The sequence below is a fragment of the Xiphophorus maculatus genome, chromosome 15 (assembly GCF_002775205.1).
Source record: "Xiphophorus maculatus strain JP 163 A chromosome 15, X_maculatus-5.0-male, whole genome shotgun sequence".
Taxonomy (NCBI): Eukaryota; Metazoa; Chordata; class Actinopteri; order Cyprinodontiformes; family Poeciliidae; genus Xiphophorus; species Xiphophorus maculatus.
In genome coordinates this window covers 22,125,014-22,141,358 of record NC_036457.1, presented here as the reverse complement: position 1 = coordinate 22,141,358, position 16,345 = coordinate 22,125,014, and the positions used below count along the sequence as shown (strand labels likewise).

General features: G+C 39.5%; 1 protein-coding gene across 1 annotated transcript; it reads right to left on the bottom strand.

Moving 5' to 3' along the window:
• Positions 1-3,533: 3,533 nt before the first annotated feature.
• amd1 (adenosylmethionine decarboxylase 1) lies at positions 3,534-15,613 on the bottom strand. The gene is made up of 9 exons (XM_005806019.2): positions 15,289-15,613; positions 8,790-8,876; positions 8,518-8,644; positions 7,455-7,557; positions 7,324-7,366; positions 6,865-7,009; positions 5,628-5,717; positions 5,390-5,545; positions 3,534-3,765 (listed from the first exon to the last, which is right to left on the bottom strand). Exons 1-9 carry the CDS (start codon positions 15,399-15,401, stop codon positions 3,622-3,624), a joined length of 1,008 nt encoding a protein of 335 aa, XP_005806076.1. The 5' UTR covers positions 15,402-15,613; the 3' UTR covers positions 3,534-3,621.
• Between the last annotated feature and the right edge of the window lie 732 nt (positions 15,614-16,345).

The following is a 16,345-nucleotide window of genomic DNA, read 5'->3' as shown; positions in this document are numbered from 1 at the left end:
TGTAATTTATTTCCTCATAATCAACATACTAATTCCCTTCTCTCAACAGAATATTTAGAACAGAACAACAAAACATGTTTTACTGTCTCTTCTTGTAGATAAAAACCACAATTTCCTGTTGGATGTTTTCCCATTTTTAATAATGTACTTTTTAACCCTGTATGACCAAAACGTAATCTCGATATTATGGTTTCCTCTTTTCTTTTTTGTCCTGTTCTCCTCATTGCACCAACTTTTCTTTGAATACTGTAAAGCCACCTACTAGTTCTATCTTCTTCCCACCACTTCTGTCGTCTTTCCTCAACCTTTTGTTTAATAATAGATTTCATTTCTTCTTTACTGAATGGTACCAATATATCAATATAACAATTTTTTGTAGCTTGTTTTGCATATTTGTCTGCCAACTCATTTCCTTTTATTTCTACATGTGATGGTATCCATGTAAAAATAACTAATAAACCCATTGCCTGAATTCTATAAATTAATAACTGAATCTCTAATATAAGGTTTGGTCTACTAATAGAATGATTACTTTTTAATGAATATAATGATGAACTTGAATCAAAACATATTATACTTCTCAGTGGAAGAACTTCCTCAATCCATCCTAAAGAAAAAATGATTCCCATCATCTCTCCTACATAAACTGATACGCCATCAGTAATTCTTTTCCATTTTTCAATACTAAATTCTGGAACAATGAAAGACACCCCATAATTGCTATTTGAATTTTTTGAAGCATCTGTATAAACTTGGACATATCCACAATACTTATTGTCTAAATATGATTGTACTGAATATGGATCTAAAAGGTTTTCTTTTTCCCTTTTCTTCAACAAAGTAAAATCAACAACACTATTAGGAAATAGAGACGGATGAACTGGTGAAAGAGGAACTGTTCGACTAATATTTATATGAGATAAATTAAAGTCTTTTACAATATTTTCTATCTCCCAACCAAAAGAATTTAACTTCTTTTTTCCCTTTTCCCAACTAGGTTTTAAAATTTCTCGACATGCTCCTTCTTTGCTCATACGTTTGGTTAATATCGCTGTATGTTACTGCCACCTGCAGTCAGAACTCTGCCACTGCAGTTCAGATCCTTAGACCAAGAAGACAAAGACATGTTTTATCAGAAAAGAGTGAACTATTCACATTCTGTCCATCAGAGGGCGATATGATCCTTCTCATTAACAAGCTGGGAGTCGCGCAGTTAGTAGCACTGGTGTCTTCCTGCTTCAGTCCAATTCACACCTCATCTCAAGCCACTTAGCACAAAAAAAGTGAATTCAAAGGCCTTCATGCTAACAGAGCCCATTTATCAAACGGTTAATTAAGTTTAGTTAATGTTTTCTAAGGAAACTCAGCAGATTGCATTGAATTGTGAGCTGGCAACATCCAGTCCTCCTGAACCAGCTGTGGTGTTATGTTGTCTTTACAGCAATTCCTCAGACTGAGCATGCTTGTGGCGACAGCAGGGAAGAAAAACTCCATTTAACAGAAATAACCAGAACTCCAGCAGAACCAGAACTTGGTGCAGTGACATAAGTCTTCACTTTTGAATACTGTATTGGGCTAACTTGGTCAACCCTCCATAAACCAAACTGCTTCTGTTCAGGTTTGGTTAGATACCACAGTAATATGGCTGAAATATTTTAACTTCAGCTGATAAAATTCCACATATATGAAAACAAATGGAGTCATTGAACAGGTAAATATCTTTTATTGAAGCATCAAGCTCATAGCACAGATATATTTAGCACATCTTGACCATCCAAAGTACTGCAAAAGAAATTAGAACAGCAAAGTGTCTCCTTCAGTACATCCTGACAGATTCAGATAACTGCACCCTCTCAACCCCAGAGGGGGAAATAACTCCAACTTTAAGGAGTGGAGAGTCAGATATTTATTTATTCACAAGAGTTAGTCAGCTTTAAAAAAAAAAAAAAAAAAAAGAGAGAGAAAAAGTCATCCCTTAACTTCTGAACAAACTAGTTTGGGGAAACCGCTTTAACATTTGAACACAAAAGAGGAAATGAAAAATTGGTCCACAGCAGAAATACAAAATGCTTTGTATAAAATTTTCTGATTATTTTACTGTAACAATGCATTGACTTCACTGTATAAAAAGAAAACAAAATGGCAATGATCCCCAAAAAGTAGCAATAAGATGTTCTTAATCCCACAGCAGCTGTTGGGAAGTCTTAAGGAAGAGTGAGGGTTAGGGAATCCCTCCAACCTGCTCCAAGAACTTCCCCGCAGCTTTAAGGTAAACTCTTAAGATAAACTATAACTTAACTGAACCCGTGAAAATATCGTAAAGTAAAGAAAATAAAACCCTTTAACATGTCAGGATGCAGCAGCTTCTATGTGTGCTTCCAGCTGGAAGGTGAAGCACGAACAAAACGAGGAAGAGGTGGCACTAGGCTGTCAAGCAACACGGTACTAGAAGTCACATGCACCACAGTGTCGCTGGACGTCCCCCTCAACGGACAAAAGGAACGGCCATCCAAACAAAGAAAACTGCTAGGAAGTCCTATTTTTAACTGATTCAAAAGTTAGGGGGGGAGACAATCAATTTAATAAAATGGCAGTTTAGCCAGGAGTTATATGTGGAATGATCCGGGTTCACCCTGGCATGCTCAGACTGGTGGGCCTCTATTGTGCTTTTACAGATTTCTGTATAGGGCGGAAAGAGACAGAGGACGGACACAGAGAAAAAAAACAACAAAAAAACGCTTTGCTGTTCAACTGGGCTAAATGTGTCTGATTCATTGAAAGCGTTTGACACGGTAGCAGCCAGGATGGTCGGCTCCATGGTCTGCAAGGACTGGAAAACGTTTGGTCAGCAGAGGGCATTGTGACTGCGCCGGCTGCTCTCCTGGAGTCGGACATTCAGCTCAAACGCGCTCCAGGCTGTTCTTCGTGGAAACGGACATTCAGACGGTGGGCCAAATCACATCAGCCCAACGAGGGCAAACTGTGAAAAAAATAGAAAATAAAAAAAGCTGATACCAAGAAACTGAAAAATGAAGTGACGCTTTATGGCCCAGCAAAGCAGAAATCCACTGCTGCAGTGCTCAGTACAGCAACAAAAAGTATCATGCAACTTTAGGGTAAACTCAAAACATCCCATAGCATTCTCAGATCTTTTGACTGAGTCAAAAGATCTGAGAATTTGGAAGGTCAATGCGTCTCAAGTGAGCAGGAAGAGAGTGGAAGACCACTGAGCCGTGAAGAGGTGGGCCGGTCTGAGCGTGCCAGGGCCCTGCTCTAGTGCGGGCGGAAGCCCTGTCTGTGGGGGATGAGGGGAGAGACCTGCAGGAAGGGACCGGTGTACTGGGCGCTGATGGACAGCCTGGAACAGAGCACGGTTAATTCCTCTACATGCACCTCAGGATCACAGCAAGAGTGAGCTAGAATATCGAGACAGCAAGAAGAGCTTTCATGCAAGAGACATAAGTCACAGTTACGACAACGCAAACAACTCAAACTGGAGGGTAAACTCAGGGCGAGGCGGGCAGCCGCCGAGGAGGCGGGGAGGGGCGAGGATGTGGCGCCCGAGCAACAGTGGCAGCTGCCACCAACTTTCTTTTTGCGCCTCTTCTTCATCCTCAACCCTCAGCTCTGCTGGTTCTGCTGGCGGTTCTTGGCGTAGCTTGTAAAGACGAAATTGTAATCGTTGAACTGAGCCAACTGGCGGTCAAGGCGCTTGTAGCCCTCGAGTTTCTGGGGGGAAGAGAACTCACTGCGACACTTGGAGCTCTGTGGAAGGGGGGGGAATTGAGTAAAAATATACAAAGAAACAAAGAGCAATTATATACACACACAACTGATTTATACTTAATGGACCACTAGGGGTGAGTGTAGCATTCCAAAGTGTAAAACTTCCTTTAGGAAGTCAGGGTTTTCTTGTGCAACATCACAGTTCTGGAACACATTGCCAATCGATGTGTTACTATGTACAGACTTCTGAATGTTTTCTGGTGTAGTAAAACCGTTTCTCCTTCTGATTAAAGTTTATTCACATAAAATATGCTCAAAATAACTGTCCATATTTACCCATATTTATCTGTGTGTAGATGGGACTACTGTTTTTATTTTGTTCTTATGGTGACATTATTTTTATTTCTCTTCAGGTTTTGTACTGTTACATGTCAAATTTTAATACTACCGTATGTTTTAATGCCACTACAGATAGTAGCTATAACCTGGTGCTGTACATCTCTCCTTCAGTGGACAATGCATGTTGTACATTGTCCCATTTTAAATAAACTCAATTAAACCAGAACTTGCTTTTAATAATGATGGGACTGACCTGATTATATGAAGATCAAACCAGAACTTTACACATTGTATTAATAGTGTCCACACAACATGATGCTACCACTCCCATACTTTAGTTGGGATGGGCTTTGAGGCTTGGAAGCGTCCCACAGTTTTTCCTCCAATATGAGGATTTGATTATGTTCCGTTTCCGACCACAGGACAACCTAGCCAAATATTAAACCTTATTCTGAATGCATAAACTATGGCAGTGTTTATCTGCCACAGCTTAAAAAAAAAAAAAAAATTCAGCAGCAACATCTCGCTATGATGAGACGTAAAAGTCACTAAAAACAAAACTCTCGTTAAAAAAAAACAAGAAACTTATGAGATTTACGTGTTGCTAAAACTGGCTGCTACTGGGTGATATTTTTATTCCCTTTTCTAAAAACTTCTGTGATTGTACACAATCTGGCTAATATTTGTACTTCTCTATAAGAGTAATGAGCGAAAAAAGGAAAAATACATTAGAACATTTTATTAAGGTTTTCATACTTCAAACTTGAGACTGAAAGTGACGTATAACATAAAAGCCAGTATTTAACAATTCCTCAGTTAAAGTTTGCCTTTTAATTTTTTTAATTAAAGTGAAATATTTGTTTTTGCAACTTAATTTTTTTTTTCCCCCCATACTTCAAAGTAGGGAATAAAAGCAATGTTTGAATTGTACTGCATACTAACTAATTAAAGGTTATTTTATCATTAAGATAGGAATTAGTTGTTTTAAACCAGCATTTTCTCTTTCATACATTTTTTGTGGAAGCTTAAGTAGCTAAAACAGCACAGGACAATTTTTTTTATTTGATTAGTCATCAGAATAATCACCACATTACTCAATTACTAAAATAATACTTTACTTTGTTTTAATTTAACTAAGTTGTTTAAGAAAAAATGTCTAATTTTCAACAATGACCTGTTCAGAAAAGAGCCCTAGTTTCAGAGATAGGTCAATATACCTGGATGGAAATTCAAAATGTTGGGTTTTTCATGTGCCACCAGATGACATGAGCTGTCAACTGAAGTTAATTAAAACGGGCTGAAATTACATTACAGCTGCACACACCTGGTTGAAAAAAAGTGTAGTCACAAATTTTCCTGGCTTGAACACATCAACGACCTTCCTGATCAGATCGTCGTAGGACGTCTGGGAGAGGTTGGTCTCGAAGCTGACGTATGAGAACTCTGGCTCCGGGGTGATGTGGATGGTCCAGTAAGTTCCCTGCACGCCACAAACACAACAGCAGCGTTACCGACGCGGGCTCGCATCTGCCGGCGCAGAAGGCGGCAATGTCGCAACTCACAGTCCTCATTCCGTTCATTGAGTATCCACAAGGGTTGAACATTGTGGCGTCGATCACAGAACCTGGTATCAGGTCACGAATTCCACTCCTCTGAGGGCAGAATGGGAGGAGACGGTTAGGACTGGGGATGCACCGATCCACTGTTTTCACTTATGGTACCGATATCTGCGGTTTACGTCTGGGCCATACTGATCCCATACAGAAAAACTGTGCTGAAAGACTTGAAGGGTTTCTTTTAAATACCAATACATAAATGTACTGAATTACAAATGTATTTAATAACTCTGCATAACAGCACACTATACATAACAGCTACAACAAACTTGGTTAAACATGTAAAAACAACTTGCATTTATTCAGTCAGTGCAGGTAGGAGAATGACAGCCAATGGAAAAGAAATAAAGAAACTGACAATAGGTTGGCTACCTTGGTTTAACATGTTCAGAATAAACCTAAAAAATCTTTTTCAAATGGTTCAGAAAGTGTAATTAGGAATTCTAAGTATAATGATTGAATAGATCTGCCTGTATGATTTGGCACTGATAACCAATCTGGAATTTTTCAATACTGGGACCAATACAAATATTAAAGAGGCAATATTATGCATTTTTCAGGCCATTTTATAGCACAATCAAGTAATTATGATACCTTTAGTTATTACAAAAATGCTATATTTATCAAATATGACTTAAAAAATTTGACTTTGATTTTTCATGTCTTGAAATTGGGTCTCTGTCTTTAAAACTCCACTTTCTGAAACTCCTCCTTCAGGACGTCATACCGTTGTTCCTACATTAACCCTTTAACAACATTTTTACCAGTGTTACATTGATACGTAGCTTGTATAATGAGTTCAGCAATTGTGCAATTCCACCAGGTGTTTGCAAATTGCTGCTGGCTAGTCTGAAGGAACTGAGTGGGGTAGGGCTGCTCTGTCAGGCTGAACCTGAGAAGCTGCAGTTCTGAGGAGGAGCTGCGTCTCGAAGGCGGAGCTAGGTTCACCCAGGTGTTTTTTCAGACTCCCATGGAGATTAAAGGATTTCTCAAACATGCATGAAAGAATCAAGGCAACACTGCAGATTATGATTTAGATGAGGGAATATTATGATAACGTGATGTAAAGCTCAAACAAGTTGATCTTGTATACTACTGTCCCTTTAACATCAGATCGGTGCATCTCTAATTAGGACTCTTCCCCCGTCGCTCCGAACAGCCACTGCTGCTTCAGGTTACTTACACGAGTGACCTCACTTGCAGAAACACCGTCTTTCATGTAGAACTGGTCCATAATGGCTGGGTCAAGGTCGCTCATCAAAACTTCCAGCGTCTGATCGGCCTTCTTGTTCTCCCAGTACTCTGGCAGATCCAGGGTGAACAGGTACCTGCAGGGCAACACAGCGGTCAAAACAATCCAGAGGGGAGGGGCTTGACGCCTCTGAATGTGCTGCCATTAAAGGAATAAAGCCCCAGGGACACACCTCAGCCACCAGGAGGCAGTAGTTATCAGAAATGCTGCAGCAACACAGCAGACTCTACAACTAGCTGGTTCATTTGTTCAGAGATGAACTTGAGAAGCTCTATGTGTCATCGTTTAGGGCAGAGGGAGCTTACTCAATTCTGTTGAATGCCTTTCCAGTGAAAGCAGCAACACTGGACATACACTCTAGTTCCAGCCGGTCAGCTTCAGGACACTTACCAGCAGTCAGAGTTCAAACGTCCCATGCAGTAGGCTGCTCCGTCTGGAAGGAAGAGGAAATCAGGGTTTATAATGGAATTGAAGACTGTCAGAATTTTATGACTACACTTGGTCAGATCTGCTTTATGTACTTGGGAAAATTTGGCTGAGAAAATCCACTTCCTCCTGAAAGTTTCGATGAGGGAACTCCTGGTGGGCCGGCTTCATGAAGTTCTTACGGGAATAGAAGAAATTCTGCAACAAAACCCACCCAAAAGTTACCCCACGGTGAAACTGTCCACTTACTAGCCGTTTCCATAACAAATGTGCTCAACATTTTGATATTCTGCTTATGTTGAAAAAAAAATTGCAATTATTATGTAAAAAGTCTGTTCATGTTATAAGTTCATAAAAATCAGCTGCAAGTTTACTATGGATTTATCATGTTTCAAATGTCAAAGTCAACCTTTGATGAACTGTGATGCTCTGATAGTTCTGGTAGAGCCAGCTATGCATTATTTAAGGAGAGCAGAGGCTATAAAAGAGCATGACGCAAATTAAGTGTTTCCACTAGTTTTGCAAAATACACAAATTTCAATACAGCTGAAAAAAATCTCATCCCAACGCAAAAAAGATTAGTGAAAAACTTTTTTTGCGCAGTTTCACGGTAAATGGAAATGCAACTACTGTCACTGTGCATTGTTGCACAATGACACTTTATGTGACGGACTAACAAAGAGTCACATTTTGTGAAGTGGAAGTGAAGTAGTATAATAACAAACAAAAAAAACCTGAAAAATATAGTTTGCATCTCAGTTCATCCCTTGTTGCTCCCACTGATTACATCCAGAAACCGGTTTAATCAGTAATTTGAGAGCCTCAGTGCAACTAAACCCAACGCAAATAGATCTTTTCGGTTTCTGGACTTGGAGATTTGTTAGAACAGTATCATGAAATCCTAAACGGTACAGAAAGCCAACACGGCTTCACCCTGAACACATCATGGAGGCTGAGCTTCCAGCAGGACAACATCCTGAATCAGCTGCAAAGTTGGTCAAAACGTATTCACGTCTAGACTTTTAACAGAGAATAGCTGGCAAGTTTAAATACATTGAGGTTTGTATTAATTAATAAAAGCCTTGGTAAGGGTCTTCACCAGCATTCCATATATACAGAAGTGTGATGAGTTTCATATGAAGGCAGTGTGTGTCTAACCTCGATGGCGTCGAAGCCACAGTACTCCCTGGCGAGCTCCAGCAGAGGCACCAGTGCTTGCAGTAAGAGGGTGGTTCCACATGTCTTCAAAATGAAACGTCTCTTGGAGACAAACATGCTACTCTCACTGTGGTGCAGAGAAACAAAAAAACTTTAATAGTAAAACTTCATTATATACTACTGCAGCAGAGAAATCCATCAGTGAAGGTGATTGAGCTGGAACTGGACACCACTGAGCCAGACGATGTTTGGAGAGGACAGGCCGTTCTTACCTGAGTATATAAGCTTCCTGCTTGTCATTCTTTGTCACACTTATGATCAAACAATGCACATTTTCCAAAAGTTTGTCCCACTCAAACCTGGAAAACAGAAGAGAAGGAGGATAGATGTTAGGATTACTCTGCACAGCTTCCCAGTCCTGCAGCGTTTGAACGCTCCAATGTTCCAACACACCTCAACCAAAACGCCTTCCTAGCATGTCGACGTGTTTTACACATTTACGTCATTAAATTCAGGTGTGTTGGAGCAGGGACGCATCCAAACATTGCAGACCCCTGTCTTAAAATATGTCGTACAAAGGGAACCTAGTGTTTGCAAGACATCCAATATCTACCAGTCGACCATTTTTAATCATTGCAGTAATTTACAAAAATGTGCTTTTGTGTGGCCTGAAAACCCTACAGGAGAATAACAAATTCCAGCAATATGAAATTAATAGCCAAGTAAAAAGGAGATAAACGCTGTACCCTCCTCCACAGGAGGACCGATACTTGCTGCTACTCCTGCCCTCCCACCAGGACTGGGAAAAAAAAACAAAAAAACAGCTGCAGTGCAAAAAGCAGCTGCGTCACGTTTTCCAACACAGCCTTGGAAGAACAGTCTGGGCCCATTCACAGCTCGGCATCAGCCACTAGAGAAAGAAGAGCTGCGCTCAATGGGGACTGTACCAGCAGCTACCCCGGCCCTCAGCTAGTAACCGTTCCATCTCACACACACACCGATTCGCATCAGCACATACTTGAATGAGTTTCTGTCTGCAGATGAGGTGAACATCTCTCATGGAGAACCTATTGTTTGCTTTTCCAGCATGAAAAAAGGGAATTTATTAGCTGAACCACAGGAATAATAATAAACCTCTATTATGTCCATTACTAGACTTAATAATGTAATGCTACTGGACAACATTTGTTTATGCCACAATAAATCAGATCAACAGCTGATCTGTAGAAGGGATAGGCGATATGGACCTAGAATTTGATTACAATATTTTGTGTTACCATTGTGATAATACAAACAATGATGAAAAACTATCACACAAGGTTTTCTGCCAGAAAACTTGCTAAGCCTGGTGGTTGGGGGCTAGGGCAGTCATTCATCTAGCAGCCCATTGTGTTTTTCAGTTAAATATTTAAAGCTGACAGAAAATTTTCAAATATCACTTGATAATTATGTGCCATTGAAAGATTAATACCTGAACAATAAAGTCTTAAAAAATGCAAACACTTTAAAAATACTTAATCAAATAAGCAATGCTTAGCCTGGTGGCCCGCCAGGCTTATAAAACACTGGGGGAAGCCCTTTATTACAGGTGTCTTTTGTTTTTAGGATTTTTAGCATTCATAATATCAAACAAATACTGTTCTTTGAAAAATGTTCCAATTTTAAATCGGCTTCTTCAGGATGCCAATTACAGCATGATTTGTACCAAACGGCACACAGTAACTACATTTAATCACATTTTCAATTTTACTAATATTGGTGGAAGAAAGTTTAGAAAATAAATGTGAAAGTTTCCAGTAATGTTGTTTTGTTTATTTTAACATTAATGCACATTTATCAAGACAATAAATCAAAATGTGTGTAAAATCTTCTAAATAAATGGTAAGTTACACAATAAATTCCCACCCATGATATATAATCAATAGGTCAATGGTTTAGTCTGGATGAACACATGCAGGAACTACTCTATTAAAAGATTCATTTGTCTCTTTCAATGCCCAACAACAACGTAGATCATATTATGTTTCAAGTTATCCAGTTAATCCACAGTACAAACAGTGGCTGAGGTGTTGCAATTCCTGACGTAGAACAGTTTTATAGGAAGGGGACAAAATTTAGACTTTGTGATCGTGTGAAAAGTGGTTCTATGTTTAGCTAGGTTTCACTTTGAGATGAAGTCACTTAGAGGAGCTGCTGTCAGTAACTCTTTACTTTGTCTTCAGCATGGGAAGTACAGCTAGTTCAGTGCTGCTGTGCTTTTGTCCTTCTGCTCTGGTTCTGTTCAGGATTTCTTGCCGTTAACTGACCCCCTCCGCCATGCACATCACTGCTGGGTGTGAGGGGCTGCTGCCAAGTTAACGACTCGATGCAGTCGACCGGGGTGGGTATTCATTGTATTGTTTATCATGAGAAATTTAAGAATCTTGATTTCATGTCATGTTAAATCAAAATAAACAATGTTTAAAAAAAAGTCTGCATTGCTTGAGTTCAATAAGTATTACTAAATTTGAAAATATGATTAAATGATGTAATCAGGTTAGTGATATAAAAATCACATACATTAGAATGTTTTTCAACAACAGTATTTGTGTCTGTGGGCAAGCCAGTAAATAGTTCTTATTGTCACTTTTATTATCATCACAATAGTACCATAAAACATTGTGATAAAACTGTAACCCCCACTGACTGTCCATTTTTGCCAGGAAGGGGAATTGTTCGGGCTGTACAACATATATTGAAAATACATTGTCACCGCAATATTAGTGTGTGAAATATTTATATCACAAAGGACTGTTTGAGTGCAATGCGCTTTGGCTAATATAGTTTGAGAGTCCTGAAGCTGTATTTTTTTATGCTAATGTAATATTTAGCCAGTAGGACAGTCTCACAGCAGCATGCTCTGACCAGACACACACACACACACACACGAAGAGGAGAAAACGGAGCGACTTGATGTAGTCCACTCAGCCTTCCTGGTAACTGCTAACTGACTCACTCATCCAAAATAATAATAATAATGATAATAAAAAAAGATATTTGATAAGGAAATATTCAGAATTCATTTTGAAACACCTTACTGGTACTGGAAAAAGTTCACTAAATCTTCCTGCAGTCACAATTTCTACACTGATCTGTCCTCTGCTCTGCCTGATTAAAAAAAAGAAAAACTGGTCTTAAGTTTTTAGCAGTGTGGTCACCAGTAGGGGGAAAAATAATTATCCAATGTCGGTCACCAAAAGATTTCTTGGTGTGTTGCTAATATTGTTGAAGGTGCATTTAAAGATTTATTTTACAGTTTACAAAATTATACAGGAGATCAGGAAGCAAAATAAAAACTATGCTCACGTAGTCCTGTCATGTGGGTGGAATCTTGATGCACACTTGTCGGCTCACAAATCAGATACTTGAGACGTTTGTGGCAAGTAAAATAATTTATTCAGTCCCGGCAGGACTTCATGACTGCTTTTGTGATTTTCTTTTTTTTTTCCAATCAAAAATCACAGATTTTGTGGTGCTACTTTAGAAATATTTCAGAGCAACTTTGTATGTTTTCCTTATTAAAATTCCTTTTAAAATCTACATATGGAAGAAAAAAGAGAAAAATGTTTTTTTCCATTCTTTTAACCAACTTTAATAGCTCAAATTTTGTTACTCCCATACTGATCGTAGAAAACAATATCAGGTAAGGCTGAAGCAGCAGTGTGGTAGAAGAAAGATATACAGAAATACCTCCAGGTGGGACTTAGTCACTCAAACCCAATGTTTTTCACCATATTTGCAGAGAAATAATCTCATAATTATGCATTAGGACAATAAAAAGTGGCATTGTGTGAATTTCCACGCTTTTTTTAAGTTGTTTTACAAGAGAACACATTTTTACACCGTTTTCTCAGCAGCTTCCCTACAAATATGACTTAGGAATTCTGACTGCAGGGTGGGAAGGGGGGATCTTGAAGCCATCTTGACTCAGTTGTCTTTCTGATCATCTCCAGCAACAGATTAAGGCTTGGAGTGATGAAACGCAGTCAGCTTCATTGAGATATTCCAACAGCAGGCTGCATGCTTGCTTTGCAAAGCATTTAGGTCAAACAAGTGTGACTGTGGGCTCTACAGGATGGTGCTAAGGGCCGCCATTTCACACAAAAACACATGGGAGGGCTGTAGCAACATGCCTTCCTGGGCCCATTGCAACAATGTTACCAGAAACCTGAGGCAGCTCCCGTTTCACAGCGACATGCACACCAAAGGCTATTTCGGAGCGCTCAGCGTGATCCCATTTCCTCAAAGTAAAGAACCGGGAACTACCAGGACCCGCTTGTCTTCACCCAATCAACAGGTACACACAGACCCAAATCTAAAGTTTGACACCACGTTGCCTTTGGGAAAGTTGCCCTGCAGTCACCAGCAGCAGACCACAAGATCTGAGGTCTGACAGCGGAGGTAATCTGAGCAACGGCCCCGCCGGTCACTCAGATGCCCTTGTGGACTTATTTGGACACTGGCTGATGTCCAGCGGGCTTGATCCACTGACTGGGTCCCCGTAAGCCGCTAATCTGTCCTTTTGCTGTAAATTAATGCCGCTCCTCAATCGCACCACTGGCCACACACACACACACGTCCACACACACAGGCGTTTGTCATATTATAGAACCTAAATTATTCCACCAATCAGACTTTTTCCAAAACACACATTTTTCTTTGAGACCTGAACGTTTAATTTTTCTGGAGAGCAGAAAACAAAAAGGGGAATAAATGCAACACATCCAGTGAGACTACAGGATCTTTTAATATAAAAGATGTAATATCCCTCCACCTATACGTTATGCTTTAACATATAGGCACCACTTTCATTTCTTTAAAATCAAAAAGTGTGTTTATAGGTTGAAAACAGTGATAATTCATTTTCTCTCATTCATTAGGTGCAGCAAACAGTTTGAGCTGCAGACCAGCTTTCACAGCTGTTCAGAACCAAAGCAGGCCCATTCTGATCAGACGTATCAATCACTATTCTGCTCACCTGCTGTGTCTATGATCAATTTTTTTTTTTTTTTTTACATAACCTTTTGAGGCACATGTAAGGAGTGAATTTTGTTGAACTGAACCAGGGCAAAGGTCAACAGTCTTTTACATCCACCACATGGATCTTTGTGAACCTCCCATCATCCTATTCAAATGCAGCCGAGGGCCACTGAGCAAATCAGAGTGTAGAACCCTTGAGCCAATCGGAGGACTGGGGAGGGGAGCGTCCTCATGGCTGGAAACGTGACTCGTGCAGGGACCCGTAGGGATTTTTTTTTTTTTTTTTACAAAACAACAAAAGTCAATATTCGGGACTGCAGATGACTGGACAGAAACGCTTAATTCGAGACCTAAACCCTCCAACAACAAAAACTGATGACCCAATCAATGTCTCTCTGCGCGTCCCACCTGACAGAATTCACCTGAAGAACGGAACCATGTCAGAAACTGGGTTCCGTTCTTCAGCCTGTCCAAGAAAAGGATGCATCTGATGAAACTGTCCAGAAGCAGTTCTTAGAACGGTGAGCGCAGCAGTGGCCATGCTACAGTCAGGCGAAGGCCGACCACATGCTTCACGCTCCCCTCCCTCCTCGTTGTTGAATGACGCATAGAGAAATGAACTCAACGACAAACGCAGCTACAGTTTAACAGTTTTATTACAAGACAAAAATGGAGTTTGCTTCCCCCCCGATACTCGAATATGTTCAACCCAGCCATGCAGACAGACAGCAAAGCGACAGAAGTATAAGAGCAACGACACGACGCTGAAGTTGGTATCAGTTTTGACACGTCAGTAAAGGGCTATCTCAACACTTTTAAAGGAACCTGAACTACCTCTGATCAGTACAATCTTAACTTAGAGTCCTACTTGAAAAGTGCAATACTTTGGTCAAAGTTATACTGGGTTATTCTACACTAAATAATCCGTAGTACAGCATGGTATGACATGTTTCACACTTTCACTGTATTTACTAAAAACAATGCGTCTCACTAATGTAAAACAATCTATTCGTGTTTCGACAAATTCATATTTTTCAACTTTCACAAATGACCTAATCCTAGATAAGCGAAACCCAGATTCCCTAAAAAGCAGCATTTAATGAATGCCGAAATTCAAAAGCTCCGAATCTCATACCAACTTCGGAGTCATGAGCGTCGGTGAAGGGTTAAGAAAATTCATCAAGCCCGCCTAATTTTGGCAGCAAAAACTGACTGACACATGTCAGTGACGGACGAATCAGTCACCTAAATGGCACAGCATTTAGATCCTGTAAGATCCTAATAAAGGCCAATAAAGTCAGCAGGACAGCGCTTAAAAGATGTTGATACTCTTTTTTTTTTTAAGAAGTAGCATGAGTTACTCAGCTAATAACCGCTTGCCCACCTGCTAGTCTACGTATTTCTAAACACGACAGAAAATATCCATTACTAACCCTAAAGCATCAAGTAATGGAATAGGAAGAACTGATAAACTTAAAGTACGACGAATGAATGAGTCATCCTCAGAGTAGCACTGTTAAAGGGGGAGGTGACCATTTTCCAGAGTGGTGTTAGCTAACTCGCTGGTGGGGGGCTGTAAGGCCAGAAACTGCTTCGGTTCTCAGCAGGCCAGATTCGGGTAAACCAATAAAAGTATCCAGGAGCCTGGACTTTATAACATATTATTAACTACATGTCACACAATACCTGAAGTTTACCGCAATAGGCGACACAGACATGATATGACAGTGCAGACAAGGAAAAGACTCAAACCTCGGGATGGTGCGGAGGTCCCCGGTCCCTTTGGTCTGGTCCTGACGAGAGAACCACACCTCCAGCAGCTTCTCGGTCCCCTCGAAGAAATGTGCACCGTTATCCTCCATCATGAGACAACAGACACCCAACAGAATTATTAGAACGTCAGTTACAACGTTTACAGCTTATTTAATCCTTCCTCGGTTAGTTATAATTTATTGAGGTACAGTCCTTTAAGCAATCCAGGTGTTAATTATCTTGAGTTACCGCCTTCCCTTTTGCAGAGAATACCGTAAGCGAGTGCTAGCTAATATCGCCGGCCATACTGTGTAAAGCGCTGAATGAAGTGCGTGTGTTGATTTTATACCAAAGCTTCATTACGTCACTACTGCGTCGAGCCAATCTAACAGCAGGACCACTTCTTGTGGTTTCTGATTGGTCCAAGGACATGTCACTTTATGGCAGAGAAAGGTTTCCTCACGTGCCCTTCTACAGGTACTAAAAATTACGACACAATGGGGATTTATTGTTTTCATACGGCATAATATCAAATATTGGGCATTACTATTTGATAATTCTATGATTCTTTTTTATTTGAATTTGTAAAACTTTTTTGTTACATAGAAAAGTTGTGAATGTTTTTAGTGCGAACTGTAATGAGAACAAGAAAAAGCAATATTTTGAAATGAGCTAATACAGTATTTTAATAAACAAATTAAATATTCTTGAACACCATATGCATGTTTTCTAGGTCAGAAAAGATTTTTTTTATCCATGCAAAAATCATTATTAATGTTCAGCTTAAGTTTAATTGGAGTATCACATATCATTGCATACATTTAAAAGGGCGTTTAATTATAACCAGTCATTTTAAATATTGACTAAGCATTAAGAAGAAATACATATCCTCACACACCTATATATATATATATATATATATATATATATATATATATATATATATATATATATATATATATAAACAGCTAAAAACAGTATTTTAATAATCACATTTTAAAGATAAAATTAGAATGATTTAATTATTGAGCAGAAATGAAAATGCTGGAGATGTCAA

Bases quoted from the DNA above. Each gene is read 5' to 3' on its own strand.
- amd1 (XM_005806019.2), bottom strand. From the start codon at position 15,401: ATGATGGAGGATAACGGTGCACATTTCTTCGAGGGGACCGAGAAGCTG. The intron at 7,558-8,517 runs GTTAGACACACA...GTTTTGTTGCAG, and splicing joins GTGGCTTCGACGCCATCGAG to AATTTCTTCTATTCCCGTAA. The intron at 7,367-7,454 runs GTACATAAAGCA...TCTTCCTTCCAG, and splicing joins TCTCAGCCAAATTTTCCCAA to ACGGAGCAGCCTACTGCATG.